General features: G+C 40.7%; 2 protein-coding genes across 2 annotated transcripts in view; one reads left to right on the top strand and one right to left on the bottom strand.

Moving 5' to 3' along the window:
* The window catches only part of RBKS (ribokinase), a 119,420-nt gene extending 106,293 nt beyond the window's left edge, over positions 1-13,127 (top strand). The window contains exon 8 of the mRNA XM_043984332.1: positions 11,053-13,127. Coding sequence (XP_043840267.1) covers positions 11,053-11,226 — 174 coding nt within the window. The 3' untranslated portion in view covers positions 11,227-13,127. The remainder of the gene's footprint in view (positions 1-11,052) is intronic.
* A 1,154-nt stretch (positions 13,128-14,281) lies between these two features.
* Positions 14,282-19,897, bottom strand: MRPL33 (mitochondrial ribosomal protein L33). The gene is made up of 4 exons (XM_043980476.1): positions 19,767-19,897; positions 18,845-18,863; positions 15,402-15,508; positions 14,282-14,597 (listed from the first exon to the last, which is right to left on the bottom strand). Exons 1-4 carry the CDS (start codon positions 19,786-19,788, stop codon positions 14,548-14,550), a joined length of 198 nt encoding a protein of 65 aa, XP_043836411.1. The 5' UTR covers positions 19,789-19,897; the 3' UTR covers positions 14,282-14,547.
* Positions 19,898-23,036: the final 3,139 nt, after the last annotated feature.

Below are 23,036 nucleotides of genomic sequence, written 5' to 3'. Positions count from 1 at the left end.
CCCTTGTCATCTCCACCACCTGAGCCCCCGGAAGTATGTGTTCCCAAACATTGTTCATTTGGGGTGAGAACCACAGAAGGGTGTAGTGAATACATAACTGTCTATACTGTGTGATGTGCTGACTGGCTAAAAATACTTTCCTCCTGGCCCATCCAGGGTATCTAAAATCCTAAATTTACTCGCCAAGTTAAGGCATTAAAGGCCCTGTTGAAAGGTAAATATTACCTGAAGATGCTACACACACTAATCCATTTTTATTCATTAAGAGTTTAACTTGAGCTATTTTATTAAATTAACCGTCACCTAACAGACAGAGAAGTAAAATAGAAAGGCCGAGGTTGGCGGCCCAAGAACCAAGTGTAGTACCTAACGTCGCCAGAGAATAGGTAAGGAGGACAGAGGGCGGTAAAGATGAGAGGTGAAGCAGAAGGAGAGAGCATGTTGAGGGGAGCAGTGCCCAAAGCACACAACCTAGTCATAGCTTGCCCAGGATCCCTCCCTGCACTCTGGATGCCACACCCTTCTCCAAGATACTCCGCCCTCCCGTGGCTTCTGTGAGGCTCATCCTTCCTGGTTCTCCTCTGTATCAGGCCATGTCTTTGCAGTCTCCTGGCCTGGGTCCGTGGAGGTTTCCCAAGTCTCTGTGCCAGTTTCTCTTTATACTCTCTTCCTTGGTGATTCCGCCATGAATTACAGTATTGTCTTCATTCATATGATCCCCAGATCTCTGTCTCCAACTCTAATCTCTCTCCCTCACTTCAGGCCCGCAGCACTAACTCCAGATGTGCTGGATATCTGTATTTATATGCTGGCATCTCAAACTCACCATATCCCAAATGGAATTAACATCTTCCCACATGAACCTCCCTGCCTCCAAGTCTCCTCCTTTTTGTGGAGGGCACCACTATCCTCCAGTCACTGAGGTTTATAACTCTGGAGTCCTGACCTCTTCCCTCTCCCTCCCCCTCTATATCAAACCATTGCCCACATCTCATCAGCTGTACAACATCTGTCACCTGGACTGTAGTTCCCAGGCTAGCCCCTCTCCAGTCCTGTCATTGAGCACCTTCTAGAGCCCAGGTCTGACCATGGACTTGAAAGGGATTGTTCGTTTGAGTTTTCCCATTTGGTGACACTTCAGTGCCTCTAGGATAAAAGATGTCATTCTGGTATCCAGTGTCCTCCAAGTTCTAGATCCAAACCAGCACTTCAGCCTTATTTCACACCACCCCCTTTCATTCTATTTTCTAGCCAAACTGAATTACAGAACTTGGCCCTCTGTCTCCTGCCTCCCAGCATTCTATAAGCTATTCCCCATGCCTGGACTCCACTATATCCTCAGATCCAACTTTCCTTATCCTCATCTCCTCTACATTCAAATGCTCCTTTCCTCATATATTATTGTCTGCCCTGATATATCCAGCTCCCCGGTGCTCTTTTCCTCCTCAAAATACCTTATATTACGCCTTTCTCTCTGTATGGCATAACCCTCCCCTTCTCCCCAGTGTAATGAAAACGCCTTACAGGCAAGAAAAGTTTCTTTTTTCTCTTTATAGCCCTAGTGCCTGGGATATTGCCTTATAGTGAACACTTAATAAATGAATGAAATTAGGGGTTTGAGCTAGTTTCCACATCTTAGTAAAATGAGGAAGCTGGACTCAGTCATCTGTAAGATGATGCTGATAACTAATCCTCTTTCATATCCAAAGTTCTTGGCTTCTAAATTACTGAAGAGTCACTTCAGGGAGTTCCCACATTGACTCACTATAAGTAGGAAATCCATCTGCAAAGAGCATTGTTATTTTGTGTGGCATTACCCTTCCCCTCCCCCAAGCTACTGAAGACCCCTGTAAGTGGCATCAAAAGTTTTCCATATAGTTCTTCCTTAGTCTCTCATTCCCTTGCACAGTAATTTTCTGTGTGCCTCTTTCTTTTAGTTAATCTTAGAATCTTGGAACTAGAGGATTTCTAGTCTAACAGATCAGAACACCACCAAAACTACATAGTTTGGGAGCACTTGGGAGCCCTTCAGTGGTTTCAGTTGGTCCCATGCAGGCCTTTTGCCCTTTAACAGTAGCTCCTCCTTAAGGGAAATGACAGCAAGTGAGAAAGAAGCCATCCAATTATTTTTACTGATGGAAAATTATTTATATGATTACCCCTTTTATGCAAAAATCGCTTTCAGTAAAAAGTTTTAAATCACTGCATCGTATCAACGAGAGCTATTCTGTTATTTCAAGTGTAGTTGATTAGAAAGCATGTTGTTTGCAGGAAAATCACAGTGACCCAGTAGTTTCCACTTAAAAAACACTCTCCATAAGAAGCATCTTACTACTGTATAAAAATAGTTATACTGGTGATGTGAATCAACGACCAAGTAATCTGCTGGCACTTAAAAGCCATGAGGTATAAATAGAAACAACAGGTGATTTCTTTTCCAGAGTCTGAACACTTAACTTCAGTCCATAGCAACCAAATCCCCACTTTCACTGACCTAAAAGAAAACAACACTTAGTCCACCAAGGGGCATTAATTCACCATAGAAGAGATTACAGACATAGGAAAACACAAAGAGAACTGAGTACCAGCACAGTACAAGACTACTGACACATCAGTGAGATGGCAAATGTAGAGAACCCACAATATTTTATATGCTGTATAAAGTTACAGAGAAACTTCTTGCCTTCCAGTGGGACCACAACAACCAACAGGGGATAGGGAAACAAAACTGAAGAGACTCCAAAAAACCTTAGATGTCATCTCATCTTGACCTCGTTTTGTGGAAGTTATTTGACCAAGGCTATATAGAAAATGAATGACACTGCGTTTGTCTTTGTTTAACAGCTCTTGTGCAAAAACGTATCAATTTGCAGAATGGCAGACAGGCCCAAATCCAACGCAGCAAAAAGCTTAGAAACAATGGCATTAATTTCTAAAGACTTTTTTTTTTTCCGAGGCAATGAGGGTTAAGTGACTTGCCCAGGGTCACACAACAAGCAAGTGTCAAGTGTCTGAGGCTGGATTTGAACTCGGGTCCTCCTGAATCCAGGGCTGGTGCTTTATCCACTGTCCCACCTAGCTGCGCCACCCTCCCCCCAAAGACTTTTAAAGTTGACAGAGTTCAAGAATATGAATCAACTTATTAAGTACCTTTATTGATGCCTTTAATAAATTTGTAAGTTCAAGAAACAAATTTAAATTTTCCATTAAGCTTAAAGAGATTGATACAAACATTTTCTATTCAAGAGACAAACTTAAAATTAACTTAATTTTTTTAGGTCATGACTTGAACTTTTCTCCACGTTTGAGTAGGCTTCCTCTGCACAGCTGTAGGTAGGTATACCAGTCTGGTTGCAAAGGAGACAGTTTAGGCACATTGTTTTATCATTTAATACAAATTTCTCTGAAAACTCCTTAGGAACAGAGACTGTTTTGTTACAGTCTCTATTTCCCCGGTACCCAGCAAAGTGCCTTGCAGATAGTAAGTCTGTTTGTTGGCTGAATGAAGAGAGAATGAAATAAAAGTGCAGAGGAATGGCAGGGAAATTTTAGAACCTGGAAAAGGAGGTGATTGAAGTGGTTGGAAATGGGCCTGGCAAGACAAGACTAACATATGGTAGTTTCATAAAAGAGATACACTTTAAGTGGAACTTAGAAGTGGGGAAGGGACAAGGTTCTGTGGAGTAGAGTATGGAGCACATTCCAAGCAAGAAAAATAGAATTAATAAGGACTGAGAGGCAGGACCAGGAGGTGATTAGACAACAAGTTGATTTTCTTGGTAGTCATGGAGGTCACAGATGGGGACTGTGGGGTGAAACCATTGGGTTTGACCAAGAGAAATCATTGATAATCTGGACAAGATTAATTTCAGGTCTTAGTATAGCCTGAATATCAGGGGATCAAGGCAGATGTAGAAGAGAAGAAAAAAAAGGCCAAAAAGTATTTAAAAATTATTCCATTGCTTTTAATGGCAGAAAGGAAGGAGGGGTGAAATTACCAATGTAGGTGAGATCTGAGTATGCTTTTTATGGATGAGAGGGAAGCAAACGAGAGAGTGAAATGTACATATGTAAAAAAAAAGAGGGAAAGAATAAAGGTGGAGGCAAAGGCTTTCATTATGGGATAGCACAAATTCCAAAATACAAAATCATAACACTTAGCCCTAACTGTTCACTTTGAAATAAGTCAGTAGTTAGCAAAGGGTGCCTCTTAAACGTCGTCCTGGTTTGTCCTTACCATTTTGGCCTTAGTCAATTATATATTTTTCATAAAGGTCTTAACTTTTCATTCTTTGTACTTATATCCCTCGTGCCTAGCATATACTAGGGTGCCAACTGATTTATTGATTACTTTTCTCATTTCCAGCAATGCAATTTGCAATACTTTGGTACAAGTTAAAAAGGAGTAAGATATAGAATAAGGCAGGAGATTGGTAATGCTTTCAGCATACACTGTTCTACCTCTGAGCAGTCTTTCCTTAGTCTTGACTATAGGAGACTGTATATTAGATGGTAGGGTGTGTTTTCAAATATATGTACAATATTTTTAGGCACAGTTAAGCAAAAAATGCATTCCCCTCTATCATGAAATGTCTCATTAGCCAAGTATAGTCTATAAAATTTCCATCCATGACAGAAGCAGTTCTCTCCTTTGTGTTGTTCTAAGTGGATGGAACAAGGGGTATCTGTAGAAGTTTGTTTCCACCTCCAGAAAGTCTCTCATCCACCCCCTTCTCTCTATTTACACAGCTGCTCCTCCGGTTCAGGCTCATCTCACCTCTCAGCTAGACTATCGCAGTAGCCTCTTAATTAGTCTCTGTGTTTCAAGTCTCCTTCCTCTCCAATCCATCCTCCACACAGCTTCCCAAGTGGTTTTCCTGAGGCACAGATCTGACTCTCCTACTCAAGGTGATGAGAGTCCGGCGCATGCACAGAGTGCCTGAGATGGCTCTTTCATCTGGAAGATGCTAGGGAGAAGATGGCATCTCCCTATGTAGAGGTTCTCTGGGGAGCATCTTCTGGGAGAATCATGATGATGATGTGCTTTGGAGAGACAGCCTGTAGAGGATGTGTAAACATTCTGCAACTGGTTCTGGTTGACTCACCGTGTGTAGAAGAGCTGGCTCTTTGGTTAGCCGTAGGAAGCCTGTCGGCTTCAGCCATAAACTCTGCCTCCAAACTCTTGGGACTGCCTAGCCACCAGTGAAGGGAGTGGAGCTGATAGTCTTGTGAATTCTAATGGTCCAGAGAGCTCCTTGGCATCCCATCTCCCAGATTTGAAGTTTGTGGTGAGCATAGGATTGATGCCCCGAGGCACCATTTGTAACCTTTGGCAATGGTACACCACCAGCCCAGCAGAAAGCTGAGATGCAGGTTCATCCAACAGCTGGACATAAGTGTGGTAGCACTAGTGCTGTGTGGGAACTGAGCTAAGTTTAGAGCCTACTCCCCTAAATGTTTGCAGTTTATTCATGTTCAAAGTAAATATCCCTTTGGAAAGCTACATTATGTGAATGATGGGAACAAAGTTGGGAAATAAGAGGTTAGAGGGCTCCTGGGCCATCTCCTGCCTGATCCCCAGCCCCAGAGGGAAGAGGAAGGATCAGGCAGCATGCACTCCATCTCCTGCCCGATTTCCAGCCTCTGCTGGGAAGAGACTTAATGATTAACAAACTCCATTCCCCATCCCCCTCCACCCACCCCAAAGTCCCCATTTTACATTACCCACCACTTTCACTGTGACCTCTGGAATGCCTGTTCCTTAGGGCACAAGCCTGCTTTCTTCATAAAGCTTTTCCTTTTCCACTCCTTCCACCCTCTGGCAATCACTAGGTCCAGGCTCCCCCAATGTCACACCCTAGTTAAGGCTCCACCAGTCTTCTTATTGCTGTGTCTAACTTGTGGTCACTACCCACATCTTGAAGCTCTTTCTTTGGCTTCCATTACTACATTATCCTACTTCATTTCCCACTTCTTCAGACACTCTTTTATCACCTTCAAAGATTCCTCTTATTCCTTTTGTCCCTTAAGTATGGATATCAGGACTCAGTCAATAGGATTTGCATTTCTTCCTCTGTATTCTCACCTCCATAAGCTTATCCACTGTCATAGCTTTGACCATAACAGCACCAGTGATTTCCAAATGTTTATCTAAATTCTCATCTGACTTTGAATTCTATACACCCAACTGCCTCTACCACATTTCCACTTGGATGGAGCAAAGCTCATCATCATTTTTTTCTATAAAGCCAACCTCCCTCCTGTTTCCTGCCCTTTCTATTTCCCCCATTTCTGTCAGGTCTCCCAAGCTTAATACCTCCTTTGCCTTGGGCAGCTGGGAGAGGTAGGAGATAAGAGTTCTATACTTAGAGGCAGTTTGAATACTGCCTGAGACACTAGCTGTGTGACCCTGTACGATTCACCTCACTTCTCTCATGTGTACAATGGAGATGATAAATAGCACCTCTTTCACGGGGTTGTTGTGAAGTATCAAATGAGATGATTTATGGGAAGTGCTTTATGAACCTTAAAGTGTTAGATATATGTTAACTATTACTATGATTCTCTTCATTTTCTTCCTCTGGCTTTTTTTACTCCTTTACCTAATGTATCACCAAGTGTTGCTTATCCTTTGAAATGTCTGTCACTTACTCCTTCCTTTCCACTTTCATTAATGACATCCTTATCTAAGCCTTAATCACTTCATAACAAGCACAATAAACTAGCTTCCTAATTGATAGGTACCCCTTAAACAATCAGATGGATCTGGGCTCTAATTGAAGTGATAGAAAATAGGATACAAAGGTACTAAGAAAAATTACATAGTTCTAAAGCCATCTACAAATATTATTTTAACTGCTTAGTATTCAGTGTCCAATTTTTGTCCTACAACCAACAAATTGATACAGTCAGTAATAGAGGAACCAAATGGCGTCCAATGCTATTTCATGATCCCTTCACTAGTACAGATCACAACCCTCCACAACTTATTAGCTCATATGATTTTGGTTCATGTCTTTCCATAAGTCATCCCAGTGTACTGTTAACCCCCACCTCTTGAGTTCTTTTTTGTTTTTGTTTTTAGTGAGGCAATTGGGGTTAAGTGACTTGCCCAGGGTCACACAGCTAGTAAGTGTTAAGTGTCTGAGGCTGGATTTGAACTCAGGTACTCCTGAATCCAGGGCCGGTACTCTATCCACTGTGCCACCTAGCTGCCCCTTGAGTTCTTTTGATGTCTCAAAAGTACCATTGTAAAATTTGGATTACTATCTATAGTCTCATATTCTCAATATTATTTATTTTCTTTCCAATGTACATATTTTAATGATCTTTTAGACTACTTGAGCATGTCATCATTGATGATATAGTATAGATGTTCTTTCACATATCTACAACAGCATTGTGTCACTTGGTTTCATTTATGGTAGAATTGGCAATATGGATACTATTCACCTCCTTCAATAATATGTTGATTTGTTGGCTATTGGACAAAAAATACACATTGAGTTGTTCTTCAGCCATTTCCAGTTGTGTCTGACTCTTCATGACCCTGTTTGGGGTTTTCTTGGCAGAGGTACTGGAATGGTTTGCCATTTCCTTCTCTAGCTCATTTGACAGATAAGGAAACCGAGGCAAAAAAGAGTAAGTGACTTGCCTAGGGTCACACAGCTAAAACATGTCAGAGGCCAGATTTTAACTCAGGAATATGAGTTTTCTAACTTCAGGGCTGGCACTGTATGCACTGCACCACCTAGATGCTCATACATTGAGTACCAACAGTAAATGAATATTTATTAGTAGCCTAAGAACTGTGTTTCTGGTAACCTTTTGCCCCCCCCCTTTTTTTTTTGGTGAGGCAATTGGGGTTAAGTGACTTGCCCAGGGTCACACAGCCAGTAAGTGTTAAGTGTCTGAGGCCGAATTTGAACTCGGGTCCTCCTGAGTCCAAGGCCAGTGCTCTATCCACTGGGCCACCTAGCTGCCCCCTTTTGCCCCATTTTTCATCATTCTACCACCATCAATGCATAAATTAAAGGGATTATATAAACCTGTGGCCTGTTTTGTATTTGGCATCCTTATTACTATTGAAAGCACCATCCATTCCAATGACTCAGGTTCACAACTTTGCCATCCTCACATATCCAGTCACATGCCCAATTGTGGCATTTCTGTCTCCACAATATCTCTCACATACATCCCATTATCTCTTCTAACAAGGCCACCACCCTAGTTAAGGCTTTCATCATCTCACCTGAAATAGTACAGTAACCTTCTCTTTGGTCTCCCTGCCTCAGGCTGCTGCCTACTTCAATCCATCTTCCACACAGTTGCCACAGTGATTTTTCTAAAACACAAATGTGAATACATCACCATCTTCTCTTCTTTCCTGCCCTCATAAGTTCCATTAGCTCTATATTATCTTTTAATATTTTTTTTTGTTTATTTGTTTTGTTTTTTGCAGAGCAGTGAGGGTTAAGTCACTTGCCTAGGGTCACACAGCTAGTAAGTGTTGTGTCTGAGGCCAGATTTGAACTCAGGTCCTCCTGAATCCAGGGCCAGTACTTTATTCACTTCGCCACCTAGTGCCCCCCAATAGCTCTCTAGGTTCACACATAAACTTCTCTTTTTTCCTTTAAATTTCTTCATAATCTGACCCCTATGTTCCTTTCCAGTCTTCTTAGACGTGGTTGCCCTCTATTCACTCTACAATCCATCCGTCCTGGCATCCTTGCTCCTCTGCCCAGATGCTTCATCTCCCACTTTCATGTCTTTGTACTGGGTTGGCACCCATGACTGGAATGCACTCCCTTCTCACCAACACAGCTCCAGTGCCACCTTCTGTATATGTCTCTCCCCCTCCCCCCCCAAAAAAAACCCACCACCACTTTGTATTCATTTTGTATATATTATTTATATGCTTTTATCTCCTCCTTTGGAATATAAACTCCTTGAGTACAGGCACTGTTTCACTTTTGTCTTTGTATCATCAACATTCAACACAGTTCCAGACACAATAGGGATTTAATGAACACTTGATTGATTGATTGATTGATTGATTGATTGATTGATTGATTTTTGATCCCTTTTGAGGGTTTAATGGAGATGAGGTTCCTTGAAACTTTTGGCCTTCAGCCAACACAGATGAAAGTCCCTTGTGGGCCTCAGAAGCCTTTCAAGCTTTGTGGAATTGTGCCGGACCCCACTGCCCACCTCCATGTCACAATGAGGGATCAGAATGGGACTTTTGTAGAGGCCAACTTGTGCCTGATTACTAAATTCATCTTTCTTAAGTACTGTTTCCTTCCCCTACTATTCCCCAGATGCCTCTTTGTGGTAGGCACCAATTCTCAAAGTCTATGCCAGTGGAACACATTTTAAGACTTCTGATACTGTGTAATCCTTCAGAGCTGGAATGGCTTCAAGGATAGGCCTCTTGACAGGCTCAGCATCTACCATCTGAGGAATCATTTCACCAACTACAGAGAGGCCTGTTGTTGCCAGATTATTGGCCACCTGGTGATGAATGGTTTTTACCACAGTACCAATGCCAGTTTATGAACATTCACCTACTAAGGTGTGGAAGAGGCTGTTGTGTGCATCTGTAGAGATAGCATGCACTCCAGTGAAGTACTTCATGTAGCTTTCATCTACTTAATGGCCGAAAAACTTTCAATGGTTTCTTATTCTATCACATTAAATCCAGACTGCTCTGCTTGGCTTTCAGTATCCTCCACTATCTGACTCCATCTTACCTAGTCAGTTTCATTTTCGTATTAGGATTAGTCCTGCTTGATGAAAGAACCATCCTTTTCCCTCTAATCTCTTTGTCTCTACTTATCCAAGTCTTACTCAGTTCATCTCAGCCAGGGTCTCCAGTCTAGCCTTCTTCTCCCTTCTCAGAACTCCTTCAGCTCTACAGTCTACACTGTGCAGCCTAGCACGATACTACCATCTAACATTCAAGTACACACTGTCTTTTGTTCTCTTATTATCTCACGTGCTGTCCAGCTGGGCTGTAACCTTTATAAGGACAATGCTATAGAAGTACTGCCATTTTAGTGGCTTTCTAATCCATATAGCTCATTAAATTACTCAATTCCCATCCCTGTAAGATCTTTGCCAGCCCAGGCTTGAGGGCTACACAGAAAAGAAATAGAAGCTTAATCCAGTCCTGGAATACCTTTTAAAAAATATTCTGCATTTAAATAGCAACAAAAAAAAATGAGCACTTCAGTATACCTAGCAGAACACAATTAATTATATGAAACCATGTCTGCATGTCATACCATTTCCTTCTTTAAAAAACATCAAATAAATGAACTGCCCTCTTTACTCTCAGAATTATTTCGATTGTCCATTCTTCCTTCTGAACTTCCATCTCTTCTCATCTGTGCATTTAAAAGTGTTCTAGGGACAGCTGGGTGGCCCAGTGGATAGAACACCAGCCCTGGAGTCAGGAGTACCTGAGTTCAAATCCGGCCTCAGACACTTAACACTTACTAGCTATGTGACCCTGGGCAAGTCACTTAACCCCAATTGCCTCACTAAAAAGAAAAAAAAGTGTTCCAGGAGCCCCACCTTTTTTGGCATTACTATTGCTAATCCCTCTCTCCTCTTCAATTGTTCCTCCACACAAATTTTTAAAAGGAGGGAAAGCCTTGTAACAAATAAACACAGTCAAGCAAAACAAATCTACACAATAGCTATTTTGAAAAAGTCTTTCTCTTTCAGCATCTCAAGAGTTACCCCCTCTCTGGCAGGAGGGGCATAACCTACAGTATCAGAGGTCCTCTGGAGACATGGTTGGTCATTGCCTGACCAGAGTTTTTAAGTCTTTCAAAGTTGTTTTTCTTTTCAATTGTAGTCATATAAATGTGCTCCATGTTCTACTGACTACTTGCATCAATTCATACTTTTCAGGAATCTCTGAAATCATCTCCATTTTTTATAGAAACATTTTTAAACAAAGACAGTGGGCAGGTATCTTCTAAGGTTCCTTGGAAAGCTCTCGGGCTATGTGCTCATTCAGATAAATATGCTTTTCCTTTGCAGGGAGCTGGAGATAGTTTTATCGGCGCATTGGCCTTCTACCTGGCTTATTATCCTAACCTGCCTATGGAAGAAATAATCAAGAGAGCCAACTTCATTGCATCAGTCAGCGTCCAGTCTTCAGGAACCCAGACTTCTTTCCCTTACAAAAAAGACCTGCCACTTAATCTGTTTTGATTAAGATTCTAAAGCTCATATGATTGCAATTAGCGTGTACAAAGGCAGAGAATTCAACCACCGTGTACACTATAACATGTTCTCCTTTAGGTACAAAGGATGTTCATCCACCATCCATGGTTACCTGCTTTCTTTTGTTTATACGGTAATGATCACTGATTCTTCTTACACACATTTGCAAAGCAGCTGGCCAGGATTAGGGGTACAGATTGAGGTTAGGCTGGGATTTTGCCTGGATCTGCAATTTCATCACTATTTGAAAAACAATTCAATGAGCGTAGGTCAGTAGTATCACATATATCTTATACTGCCTTGCCACCTAGTCAGCATTCAATAAATGTGCATGGAATGAATGGAATGAATGAACAAATAAGTGAACAGTTGTCTGAAGTTCCTAAATTTAAGTCTAAAAACCGAGTGGGTCCCCATGCATATACCTTCCATACTGGCTCAGCAGGGGCCATCGAATGAAAAAACTGTTTGTTTGGCCCAAAGCATAGTCATATATCCCTATAGCTCTTTACCAAAGTAATGCCTTGAAATAGCCGATTCCTCTCCCGAAGCTTCGGCACTATTTGAGCCTGTGTAGGAGCTAAGAACTTAGGACGGGGCTCCAGCCAATGACCACTTGGCACCTTCCCATCTCTAGCTGTCTATCTGCAGCTAAAGTACAAATTGTAACTGTTCCAGAGGCTGGCCTGTGGCCATGGAAGGACTAGGATTTGTGTGACTGCATTAACCTCCTTGGGCTTTATGACCATGAGGGTCATTTATTTCTCCTCTCACCATTGCTAGTGTCAGGGATAGAAACCAAGCTAAGTTCTCAGGAGGAGCTGCCCTAGTTCTCCACTAGTGATTTCCTTATAGAATAGCCAGGCATTCAGAAGTGAATTTGTAAGAAATGGGTAAGGAGAATGGCAGGTGCTTCTTTGAAGAAGGCAGGATTCCCCACCCAGGAGATAGCAATCTACAGATAGGCAGGATCCCAAGCCTCATCTGACACATACTCAACAGGAAACAGGGTTACAGAGCTGAAATGGACTTCAGTGATTTACTAATCCAACTGCCTCATTTTACAGAGGCAAAGGGAATTGCCCGGGGTCAAAGGATGTAGGTGACAGAGTCAGGGCTTAAAGCCACATCTTCTGCCTCATAAGCCCAGTGCTTTCATGACACTGTGAGGGTTTCTAGTTCTGATGCTGCCAACCATCCAGCTGTGTGACCACGGGTGACTTTCCTAACTTCTCTGGGTGTTTTTCACCTAGATGAAGAATTTGGAATAAATATGCAAGGTTTCTTTCAGTTCTAAAATTCTACGATGCTAAGCTAGTTGCTTGCAACCATGTGTACAAAAAATTAATTAATAATAAGTATATCTAACCTGGAAAATTATATAATTTGGGCTTTATGAAAAAATATAACTATATGAAAAATGATAAGTTTAGAGAAATTATAATTGGGCCGTAGATCCCATCTGGGTCGCCATTCAAATGTAGAATATTTTTAACTGACTGGGGCTAATTTGTGAGGCTAATCTGACTGGAGGACTAATTCGTGACTTTTGACTGTTTATCTGACTACGTTTAATTTAACATGGGCCATATATAAAGTTCCACCACACTGCTCCACTCCCAAATTGATAAGCAAAATATTAAGAAGGCTCTTAACTAAATAATCAAAGCAGAGTTTATTTATGAGATACTATTTAAATTAAGAATACAGGGAAATAAAATGTACAACCTGACTGCTTTCCTGCCGTCTCTTTCCCACTTGCTGCACTTCGAACTTCTTGAATACAATAAGGGCCTTAGCCGCCACTTGCCTCAGGGCATGTTACACTTTCCCTGGTTTGTAATAAAGCCTGTAACCTTTTTAATACAATAAGGGCCTTAGCCGTGCCCCGCCTCAGGGCACTCAGGTCCTTTATTCTAACTCCAAGCCCCTTTCACTTTGTAAATCCCCAGCTTCTAACTTTTCTCTCCTCCTTACTACCACCAATGAACCGTGTTCCTCTCTCACCGACCTTCTGTCTGCTCTGTCAGTCTGCCTTCTGCCGCCTTTGCCGCCCCTCTAATCTTGTCTGCCTCTCTTAATCTTGTCCGAGGCCTTTCCTCCTTGCTCCTAGTCCTGTTACTGTTTGTCTCATCCCCACTGACCTCTTCTTAGCCTCTCTCGTCCCTCCTTGTCCGTCCCTCTCTAATCTCGTCAACCGTCCCCCCTGACTCTAACTCCCAGGTCTATATATACTTTTTCTTCTCTCCACTCAAATCTCTGGGCTTTCTGCGCCCCCACAGACCAAGCTAATCCGCTAGCCAGGGCTGCAGCTGTTTGGGGGGGGGGGGTTAGGGGTAGGGTTCATGCCTCAGCACAGGGTATCCGGGATCTCTTGGATAGCTCCGCTCAGGTCGGAGGAGGCTGGGGGCTTTTTCTCCCCAGCTGTCTGACCTGGCGTCTTGTACAGCCCACGGGGCTCTTTGGCTGGTGCCCCTCCCACACAGAAGAGACCCTGAGGGCCTAAGGCTTTCCAATTTCAGCCCAAAGGTAGGGTCCCCAAATCAAAATAAATTTCCACACATGTGAAGGCACTACACCTTCCTCCTCCTACAACGCAATCACAAAACTTCTGCAAAAAAAACCTAGCTCTTCCTAACATGGTTGAGGTTCTCTAAGGTAGAAGTATGAGTAACCTACATATCTGCACTAAAAAATAATAGACTTTAGGTGATCGGTGTTTTAGAAAGTGAACCAACTGCACACTTTTTTCTAATTACATCAGCACAAAGTGGGTTCTCTGGGGTTTCTTGGTATTCTAAATCCTCCATAGGGGGCTTCCCTACTTTTCATTTCTGCCTCTATCTAAGTACTGGTGGCATGATCATTCTGGAAGGTTAATTCTTGCTCTTCTATGAGGTAAGAAGGACTAAAAACCTTTGTGCCAAAAGTCCTGTTATGGAAATTTTTCATTTCTTGTTATTATATGAAACAATGGTCATTTTTTTAAAATCAAACATACTGTTTAAAAAATCAGTGGAAAAAAATCACTAAGAGACAATAGTCCTAGCTATTTAAGTATTTTTTTTATTGACAGCTGTAAAAATAACCATAAAGATAAATAAATGTTGATGCAATGATCTCTGTCCTACAGTGAAGAATTTTCTTTCAATGCATTGTTTTCCTTCACAATGGCATCCAAATCACAGGAGGCGGTGATTCCAAGCCACTTCCTTTCCTTTGGGCACATACTTCAGGATCTCTGAATCAGTGTTTCCCCCCCCAAGAGTCTTCCTCATTTATAAATCAAATTCATTTTCAATCCATTGTTTAAATGGAGCGCACTTTTTTCTTCTCCACAAAGAGGACCCGTTTCTTCACTGCAAAGAAGCATTTTAATGGAAAATTTAAAATCTGAAAACTTACAGACCTGATTACATTTTTATCCAAAAACATTTATTTGAAATGAGCTTTCTCCACGTTCTACCTTTGTTCTCCTACACATTCTTACTCTTTATGCTTTTTTAAGAAGATCCATTCAACATCAGGTTGCAGTTTAGTTAGTTAATGAGCTGGCAGCCAATGAAAGGTTAAGTAACACTGGCCAAAAGACCAGAGGGCAAGTTCACAGCCACCAGCCAATCACTGAAGTCCTGAAGAGCTGGCCAGTATGAGCCACTTTGGTGCACTAAATTGAAAAAAAATTAGAAAGTCTTGGGCTTCAGCTAATCACTGAATCACTCTTGTGGAAACTGAACAAGGTTAGGTCTAGGAGCTAGAGCCTATGATGGTTCATCTGAAAGTAAACAAAACAAATGGAGGCAGAAACACTAGCCTCTTTAAGGAAAAGGGTTTGTTTGTTTTCTCCGAGGCATTATTACGTGCATATGACTTAAAGCCATATGGACTGACATTTAAGTGAATGAGAAGCATGAAAGTTTGATTTCCCACATCTTATGCCAAAATCAAGTCACTACGTCCATCCCTTCAAATCTTCACCCCTCCTCCATTATCAGAATCTTCTCTAGTAAGAGAATCAGACAGGCAGAAGGATAGGAAAGGATTTAGATGACCAATCTAAACCCAGCAGACAAAGTTTAGAGTTGTTTTCTGTGCTTCCAGAAACTATAATAAGCCCTGGAAAAGCCTACACCTTCCATGAAGCAAATTTTCTCCTTTTTTACCAATTGGATCGAAATGCAGAAGGACCAGTTTCTCTCGTAACCGGCTTCTCTTGGTGTTGAAGGTGTAACCTGTCCCTGCTTGGCTCAACATTTTCACAAGGAGGGTCCTAAAATTACAGAGGAATTTATCACCAAATGCAGAAAAGAACTATGAAGTCACTTGAGCAATGGCATATATTGACAACACACAGTACAATATTAGAAGAACTGAACTATTAAGCATTATTTTATTTGTACCCTTCAGGTGGAAGATTTTTAGTTCTAAGAGCATTTTCTTGAGGTATAGAGAGGACCCTAGTTTCTTATTTCCTGAGCTCTATAATATGTATGATAATATATATGCTGACCTAATAAATCTCAACTAGGGCATTAACCTGTAGGCTAATTCAGGAAAGTATAAGGATACCTGTCTAAGAAAAGATATCCTTGCCATTTAAGACCAGGCTAGACATAAGGATACAAAGAATATGAAATAGGAATTCTCCAAAATAATAAATCTTAACCTTTGAATTACTATAGTCAATAGACTACCCATAAGCAGTAGTTATAAACCATTACAAGTACATACACTCACCGGCCTCGTAAGTATTTATGCCAGGCAAGATTTTAATAGCTACTTCATATTTGATCTAAGGTATGTGATATATATGTCCACAGCAAAAGATTGCCAAGATTTGTAAAGTGCAGCAGTGATTTGGCCCTTAACTGGTCATATTGTTATTTTTTCACATGTGACTTGACACCTGGATTTCAGGACACTCAAAGGCAAGGACTCTAAGTGTAACTTTGTATTCCTAACAGTACCTTGCAGCATAGGTGTCTGAAAAACAAGTAACTGAAGTAGGCGAAGAACTAATTTTTTTGTTATACTTTGCATCCCCAGCGCTGTATCCCCAGTGCTAACAGGTGCTTACTGCTTGTTAACTTGGGCATCAATTATGATCAAGACACCATGCTAAGTGGATACGTATTTATCCAAGTCATGGTCCTTCAAAAAGTTTATGATAGTGGAGCAACGACAAATACCCTACTACCTAATACAAAACAAAACATGATCAATTCCATTAATAATAGATGAGGTGGGGGGCAGCTAGGTGGAGCAGTGGATAAAGCACCAGCCCTGGATTCAGGAGTACCTGAGTTCAAATCCGGCCTCAAACACTTGACACTTAGTAGCTGTGTGGCCCTGGGCAAGTCACTTAACCCTCATTGCCCCCCCCCCAAAAAAATAATAGTAATAATAAATAGATGAAGTAGGCAGTACCCAGAGAAGCACAAAGACAAAGAAACCCACTAAATTCTTCTATTTGAAATTTTATATAAGCAAATAGCTTACTCATAATATATCTTTTTGTACTTTCATAGACTACCTTGTATTATAGTTCTTTGTCTTATTTCCCCTACGAGACTCAGCTCTGTGAGGGCAGGATTTGTTAATCGTCCCCAAAGCACATATACTAAAGTGTTACAAAGTAGTAAAATGTATTAATTTACTTGGATAAAGGAAACACTAGTTTTTTCTGATTTTACTTTTTTACACTACAGGCAAATGTCCTTTTAAAAAAACACAAATGTGGGGCAGCTAGGTGGCGCAGTTGATAGAGCACCAGCCCTGGAGTCAGGAGGACCTGAGTTCAAATCCAACTTCACACACTAGACACTAGCTGTGTGACTTTGGGCAAGTCACTTAACCCTCATTGTCCTGCAAAAACAAAACAAAACAAACCCCACAGACTTTATTCAGTAGAGACCTTAACCTAGTCATCTACTATGAAACCTTTTTTGAAATGATGGTAACAGCCTAGTTATGGGCTACTACTATTTGCAATTTACAAAATACTATTTGCAGACTCCCTGGTCTTGAGTCTGATATTTTTGAAATTATAATAATCCAGTCCAGCAAATGAAACTGATGACCTGAAACAGGCCCTGTGGCCTCATCAGTGTTATATCTGACACCACTAGTATCCCTGAACAAACCTCAGAGAAATATAATGAGAAATAATGGTTAAAAAAATAATAATAATGGTAGGGTCCTTAATGTGAAGAAAAAGTAGAAAGAAGGTAATGATTTAAGGTATAAGATACTGAGTTCAGGTTAGGTAGAACACTGATTTCTACCACACCCACCCACCCACGAAATATGTCCACTCAAGAACCAGACAGGGTTGGGTTGGGTTCTAAAAATTTTTGGAACCATTTAAATTATTAAATCTCCAACACAAAAAAAAGTTTTTTAACTACAAGATGCACTTCTGATGGCCCACCTAGTTATTCTAATACTACATAAGAAGCTAATAAACTTTAAAAGAAGAGAGGGTTAATACTCCTAGGCATCTATCTCATGGGGGTAAAAAATGGAAAGGTCCCATATACAATAAATTATCCACAGCAGTACTTTCTATGATAGCAAAGAAATGGAAACACCATAGATGTTTATCAATTGAGGAATGACAAAACAAATAGTGGCATAAAAATGTGATGAAAATATTACTGTGCTATAAGAAACTGGATTTGGAATCAGGAAAAAATGAGTTCAAATTCTGCCTCAGATACTTCCTAGCTGTGTGACCCCAAGGCAAGTGACTTTGCCTCTCTTTGTCTCAGTATCCTCATGAGTAAAATGAGGTGGCTGAACTCATTGACTTCTAATACCTCTTGCAGTTTGATCCATGATCCTATAAAAACATGAATTCAGAGAAGCAGGAGAAGACATAAACTGATGCAGTGAATGAAGTAAGAAAAGCCAGAAAAGCAATATACATAATGGCTACAACAATGCAAATAGAAAGAACAAAAGAAACATTATGTAATTATAATGACTAAATTAGGCCCCAGAGAAGAGTTGTGTACCTTCCCACCCTGTTTACAGAGATCATGGGGATGAAAATACTGCATAGAATGCCAAGGCAAAATTAATGTATTTTTTTCTCCTCAGAAGCACCCCCCCCTTTTTTTTGAGGGGTAATGAGGGTTAAGTGACTTGCCCAGGGTCGGTCACACAGCTAGTAAGTGTCAAGTATCCGTGGCCACATTTGAACTCAGGTCCTCCTGAATCCAGGGTCGGTGCTTTATCCACTGCACCACCCAGCTGCCCAAAATCTTTTTAGATACAACTACTCTTTCAATTTCTTTTTTTTTTCCTTTTCTTTTTTTTCCAACCTGTGGGGCAATGAGGGTTAAGTGACTTTCCCAGGGTCACACAGCTAGTGTCAAGTGTATCTGAGGCTGCATTTGAACTCAGGTCCTCCTGAATCCTGGGCCAGTGCTTTATCCACTGCACCACCTAGCTGCCCACTCCCCCCCCCCCTTTTAACCTTGTTACAAAAGATGATTTGTTGGATGGCATACCTGGGAAATGAACATTATATTAAAAGACCAACAAAAGATCAATAAAAAGAAGGTTTCTTTAACATTCCAAAATAAAGTAAAGTTTTACTTACTTTGACTTGCTCTTGGCAACTTTTGGTAGCAAAGCAAAGGTGGGAAGAAGAGAAAAAATACACTGATTACCTTTGTTGTTAAGCCAATAACCCACAGCTTTCTATTATAATTTTATAAGACAACTCCCATTACCCACGAAATTAACACATACGGGAAGACAGCAGTGATCAATATTTATCTTGTCATCAGGGAAAATACTGAAGACACCAGGTTACCCTCAATAGTTAAGACTTGTGGAAGGGCTGCAAATTTCAAATCCATTCAATAAACATTAACAGCCCATCCAGACAAGGCACAAAACTTGGGTTTGCAATGCTTCGTACTATTTCGTTTTCGTCGATCCGTCCAGCCTTTCAAAACTGAAAACATTTTAGACTTTCTTTCCCTTTAATAAGTGACTCTACTACACCGTCCACTCTAAGACGGGGATACGCCACGTCCAGGCTACATCTCAGCTCAGACCTTTACATACATTACCAAGTTTTATAACACTTGTCTTTTGCGGAGGAATAGGGCAAAATATGATGGAAAATAGAGTAAAAATCATTGGAAGGGAATAGGATGGAGGGAAATAGTTAAATAATTTTTTTAAAAATACTTGTCTTGACTTTTTCCAATTTGGGTTGGGCATGGGGGAAAATAATTAACAGCTCTGATCTTCGAAGTACCGAAGCTAAAAACTTATACACTTTAAAGAACAACTACAGCTGTTTAGGGGAGAAGCCTGGGTAAGCGTGGAGAGTGCGCAGGCGCACAGCGCGGGGCCTCCTGGGCATTGTAGTATCGAGAGCTTGCAAATCAGAGGCCGGCCGAGCAACACAATAGTTCCGGCGTCCCGCCACAATGCCGCCGGCCCTGTGCTATTTCTAGCAGCCCGCCACCCCCTCGGAAGTTGCCGCCGTCGCCTTCGGCCCCACTTACGGCAAACAGCGGAGAGTAGCATGGCGATGGCGACTATGGCGGCCTTTCCAACTCGCTAAAAGGCCCCTAGCTGTATGAATCCTCGCCGACACCTTGCTAGGTACAGCTTCCGGTGCGCTAGTCTGCTCCCGCAAAGCACTTCCGGGGCGGTGCTGGAGCCCCCGCCTACTTCTTGTTCATTTCCACCTCTGGTCACTTTCTAACCTCTTGACTCTTGTACGTCTTTCTTGACCGATGGCCTTGCTATTCCCCATTGAGCATAATTTCCCATCAGACTTTCTGTGATGTACTTAAGATTTGAAAATTTTGGAGTTTTATATACATGTTTCTATGTATGGAGTTTCCAGTGAACAGGGTATATCTTTATGGAATTGACAGGCCCCATAAATTCAACCCAACTAAATTTTATTGAGCCTCTGCTATGTACAAGACAGTATCTTTTTTTCTGAGACCAAGTTTTTTAATCCTCTAATTGGTGTTTTGTTAATTTAGATATTTATATTTTTGTAAATAGTCATTCCACTTAAGTTCAGTTTTGTTGGCATACAATTAGGTACCTTAAGTAACAATTTCTGACAATGTTCTTTAATCCTAATAGCTATTTTTTATTTACCTCCTTATTCGTGATTTTGGTAATTTATGCACTATGTCTCTGTCTTTGTCTACCTTTCCCTCTCCTCCAACCGCTTCCCCCAACCCCATTAGCTAATAGTTTGTCAATTCTGTTGGCCTTTGCCTGAAACCTGATTTTGGTTTATCATTCTTCTGTTTATTTCTAATTTGATTTTCTGTTTTTGTGCTTCACTTGAGGATTATTAATTTGCATGTTTTTCAGGGTGTTTTAAATTGTATGCTCAAGTGATTGGGCTTCTTTTTCTTTTGTTAAAATAAATAATCAGAGATCAATTTTCCTCTAAGGACTGATTTAGCTGCATCCCATGAAACTCAATATGTCACCCCTTTTATTTTATTTAGTGTGGTTACTTACTGTATCTATAGACTCAAGTTAAGGCTCTGGGTCAGCTAGATAGCTCAATGGATAGAGTACCAGCTCTGGAGTCAGGAAGACCTGAGTTCAAATTCAACCTCAGACACTAGCTGTGTAACCCTGGGCAAGTCACTTAACCCTAATTACCTCCTTAAATCTTTTAAAAAAAATTAAGCTTTGTCATTCGTTCATGCTTCTCTCACTGATCAGTTATTATTATGTTGTAGTCATGTGTTAGATATTCATGTAGTATGTGTTAGATATTTCTGCCTTTCTGTACTTATTTGAGCTCTGTTTGTCCTAACACCTAATCAGATTTTGCAGAGGTTTCATGAAATGCTGAAAAGCTTTACATTCATCCATATTAAATTTCAGCTTGTTAGATCTGGAGCCCATTGATACCTTTCTGGATCCTGACTGTCCTACAGCATTTTAGCTATCTTTATTAGTTTGATGTCATCTTCAAATTTGACAAGAATGCCACCAGTGGCTTTATCCAAGCCATGATAAAAAAAATTCAACAGCACAAGACAAAGCAAAGATCCCTGGGGTACACCACCTGAAACCTTCCAATTTGATATCTAAACAGTGATGACTAATTTTTGGGCCCAACTATTCAGCCATTTCTGAATCCATCTATCTACTATTGTCAAGTCCACATCCCTCCATCTTGTATATAAAAATAGCATGATGAGGGCAGCTAGGTGGTGCATTGGATAGAGCACTAGCCCTGGAGTCAGGAGGACTTGAGTTCAAATGTGGCCTCAGACAGTTGATACTTACTAGCTTTGTGACCCTGGGCAAGTCACTTAACCCCAATTGCCTCATCCCCCCCCTTAAAAAATAGCATGATGGAATTTGTCAGTTGCTTTTGCTAAACTATAGGCATACTTTCTACAGCATTTGTCTGATCGATCAGTATAGTAAACCTGTCAAAAAAAGGAAATGAGATATGTCTGGCATGACCCTACGTACTAAATCTTTCTGATCACTTCCTTTTCTATTTTTTCCTTTTGCATATATATATATATATATATATATATATATATATATATTTAACACTACACATATCTATTGTAAATAGATTTTAAAATATATATTAAATTTAACAGGGCTAAATATACTTGTCTTCGCCCACTTGTGAACTGTGTTCTCTTTCTCCCATGTATTTTTATTGTTTGTTTTTTGTTTTTGTTTTGTGGGGCAATGGGGGTTAAGTGACTTGCCCAGCGTCACACAGCTAGTAAGTGTCAAGTGTCTGAGGCCGGATTTGAACTCAGGTACTCCTGAATCCAGGGCCGGTGCTTTATCCACTGTGCTATCTAGCCACCCCCTCTCCCATGTATTTTTAAATGTTTCATTGACACTTTCTTTTCTTCCTTTTTAGTATCACAAGCCTCTCTTTGATTCTTCACACACACACACACACACACACACACAGAGCAAATAAAAGTTCTCCCCTGTAATAAACAACTATAGGGAAGTTCTCCCCTGTAATAAACAACTATAGGGAAGCAAATCAAATCCACACATTGACCATGTCTGAAAATGCATATCCCTTTCTGCTCCTTTCATCCATCAACTCTCTACCAAGGAATGAGAAGCATACATCTCCTGGAGTCATGATTGGTCATTATATTAATCAAAGTCTTTGGATCTTTCACAGTTGTTTTCCTTTACAATTTTGTAGTCATTATATAAATTGCTTTCCCAATTCTGCTCACTTCACTCTAGATTATTTCATACAAGTCTTCCCAGATTTCTCTAAATCCATCCCATTTATCATATAGCGCTGTAATATCCATTATATTTATATGCCATAATTTTTTTGGACCATTTCCTAAATGATAGATACCACTGCTTCCTTTTCTAGATATTCACTAACCATACATTTAATTATGCATATTCTAGAATTTGTCCAGGATGAAGTCAAAGCCAATAATTTGCAAACTTACTCTCCTTTCATGAAAATTGGGACATTTGCCCTTCTTCAGTCCTGAGGACCTCTCCTACTCTCCACTACCTTTCAGAGATCATTAAGGGAAGGGTAGCAGTCATATCAGACAATTCAATAATTCCTGGATTGATTCTACAATTTTATTGTAAGGAAACACTTTGTAGATTACTATAAGAATAACAATTATTATTGACTCTTCCCCAGTTCTCTGGTCAAGGTTATCAGGAAGCCTTCATTTTTCCATAATTCAACCAATGCAGGGCTGGAGTACAGAAGATTTACTAAAGTAGCCATGAGGGAAAATGAATATGAAAGATACCAAGAA

Source organism: Dromiciops gliroides, chromosome 2 (assembly GCF_019393635.1).
Source record: "Dromiciops gliroides isolate mDroGli1 chromosome 2, mDroGli1.pri, whole genome shotgun sequence".
Classification (NCBI taxonomy): Eukaryota; Metazoa; Chordata; class Mammalia; order Microbiotheria; family Microbiotheriidae; genus Dromiciops; species Dromiciops gliroides.
Note: the sequence above shows the minus strand (reverse complement) of the source record. Positions and strands in the feature narration are given on the sequence as shown.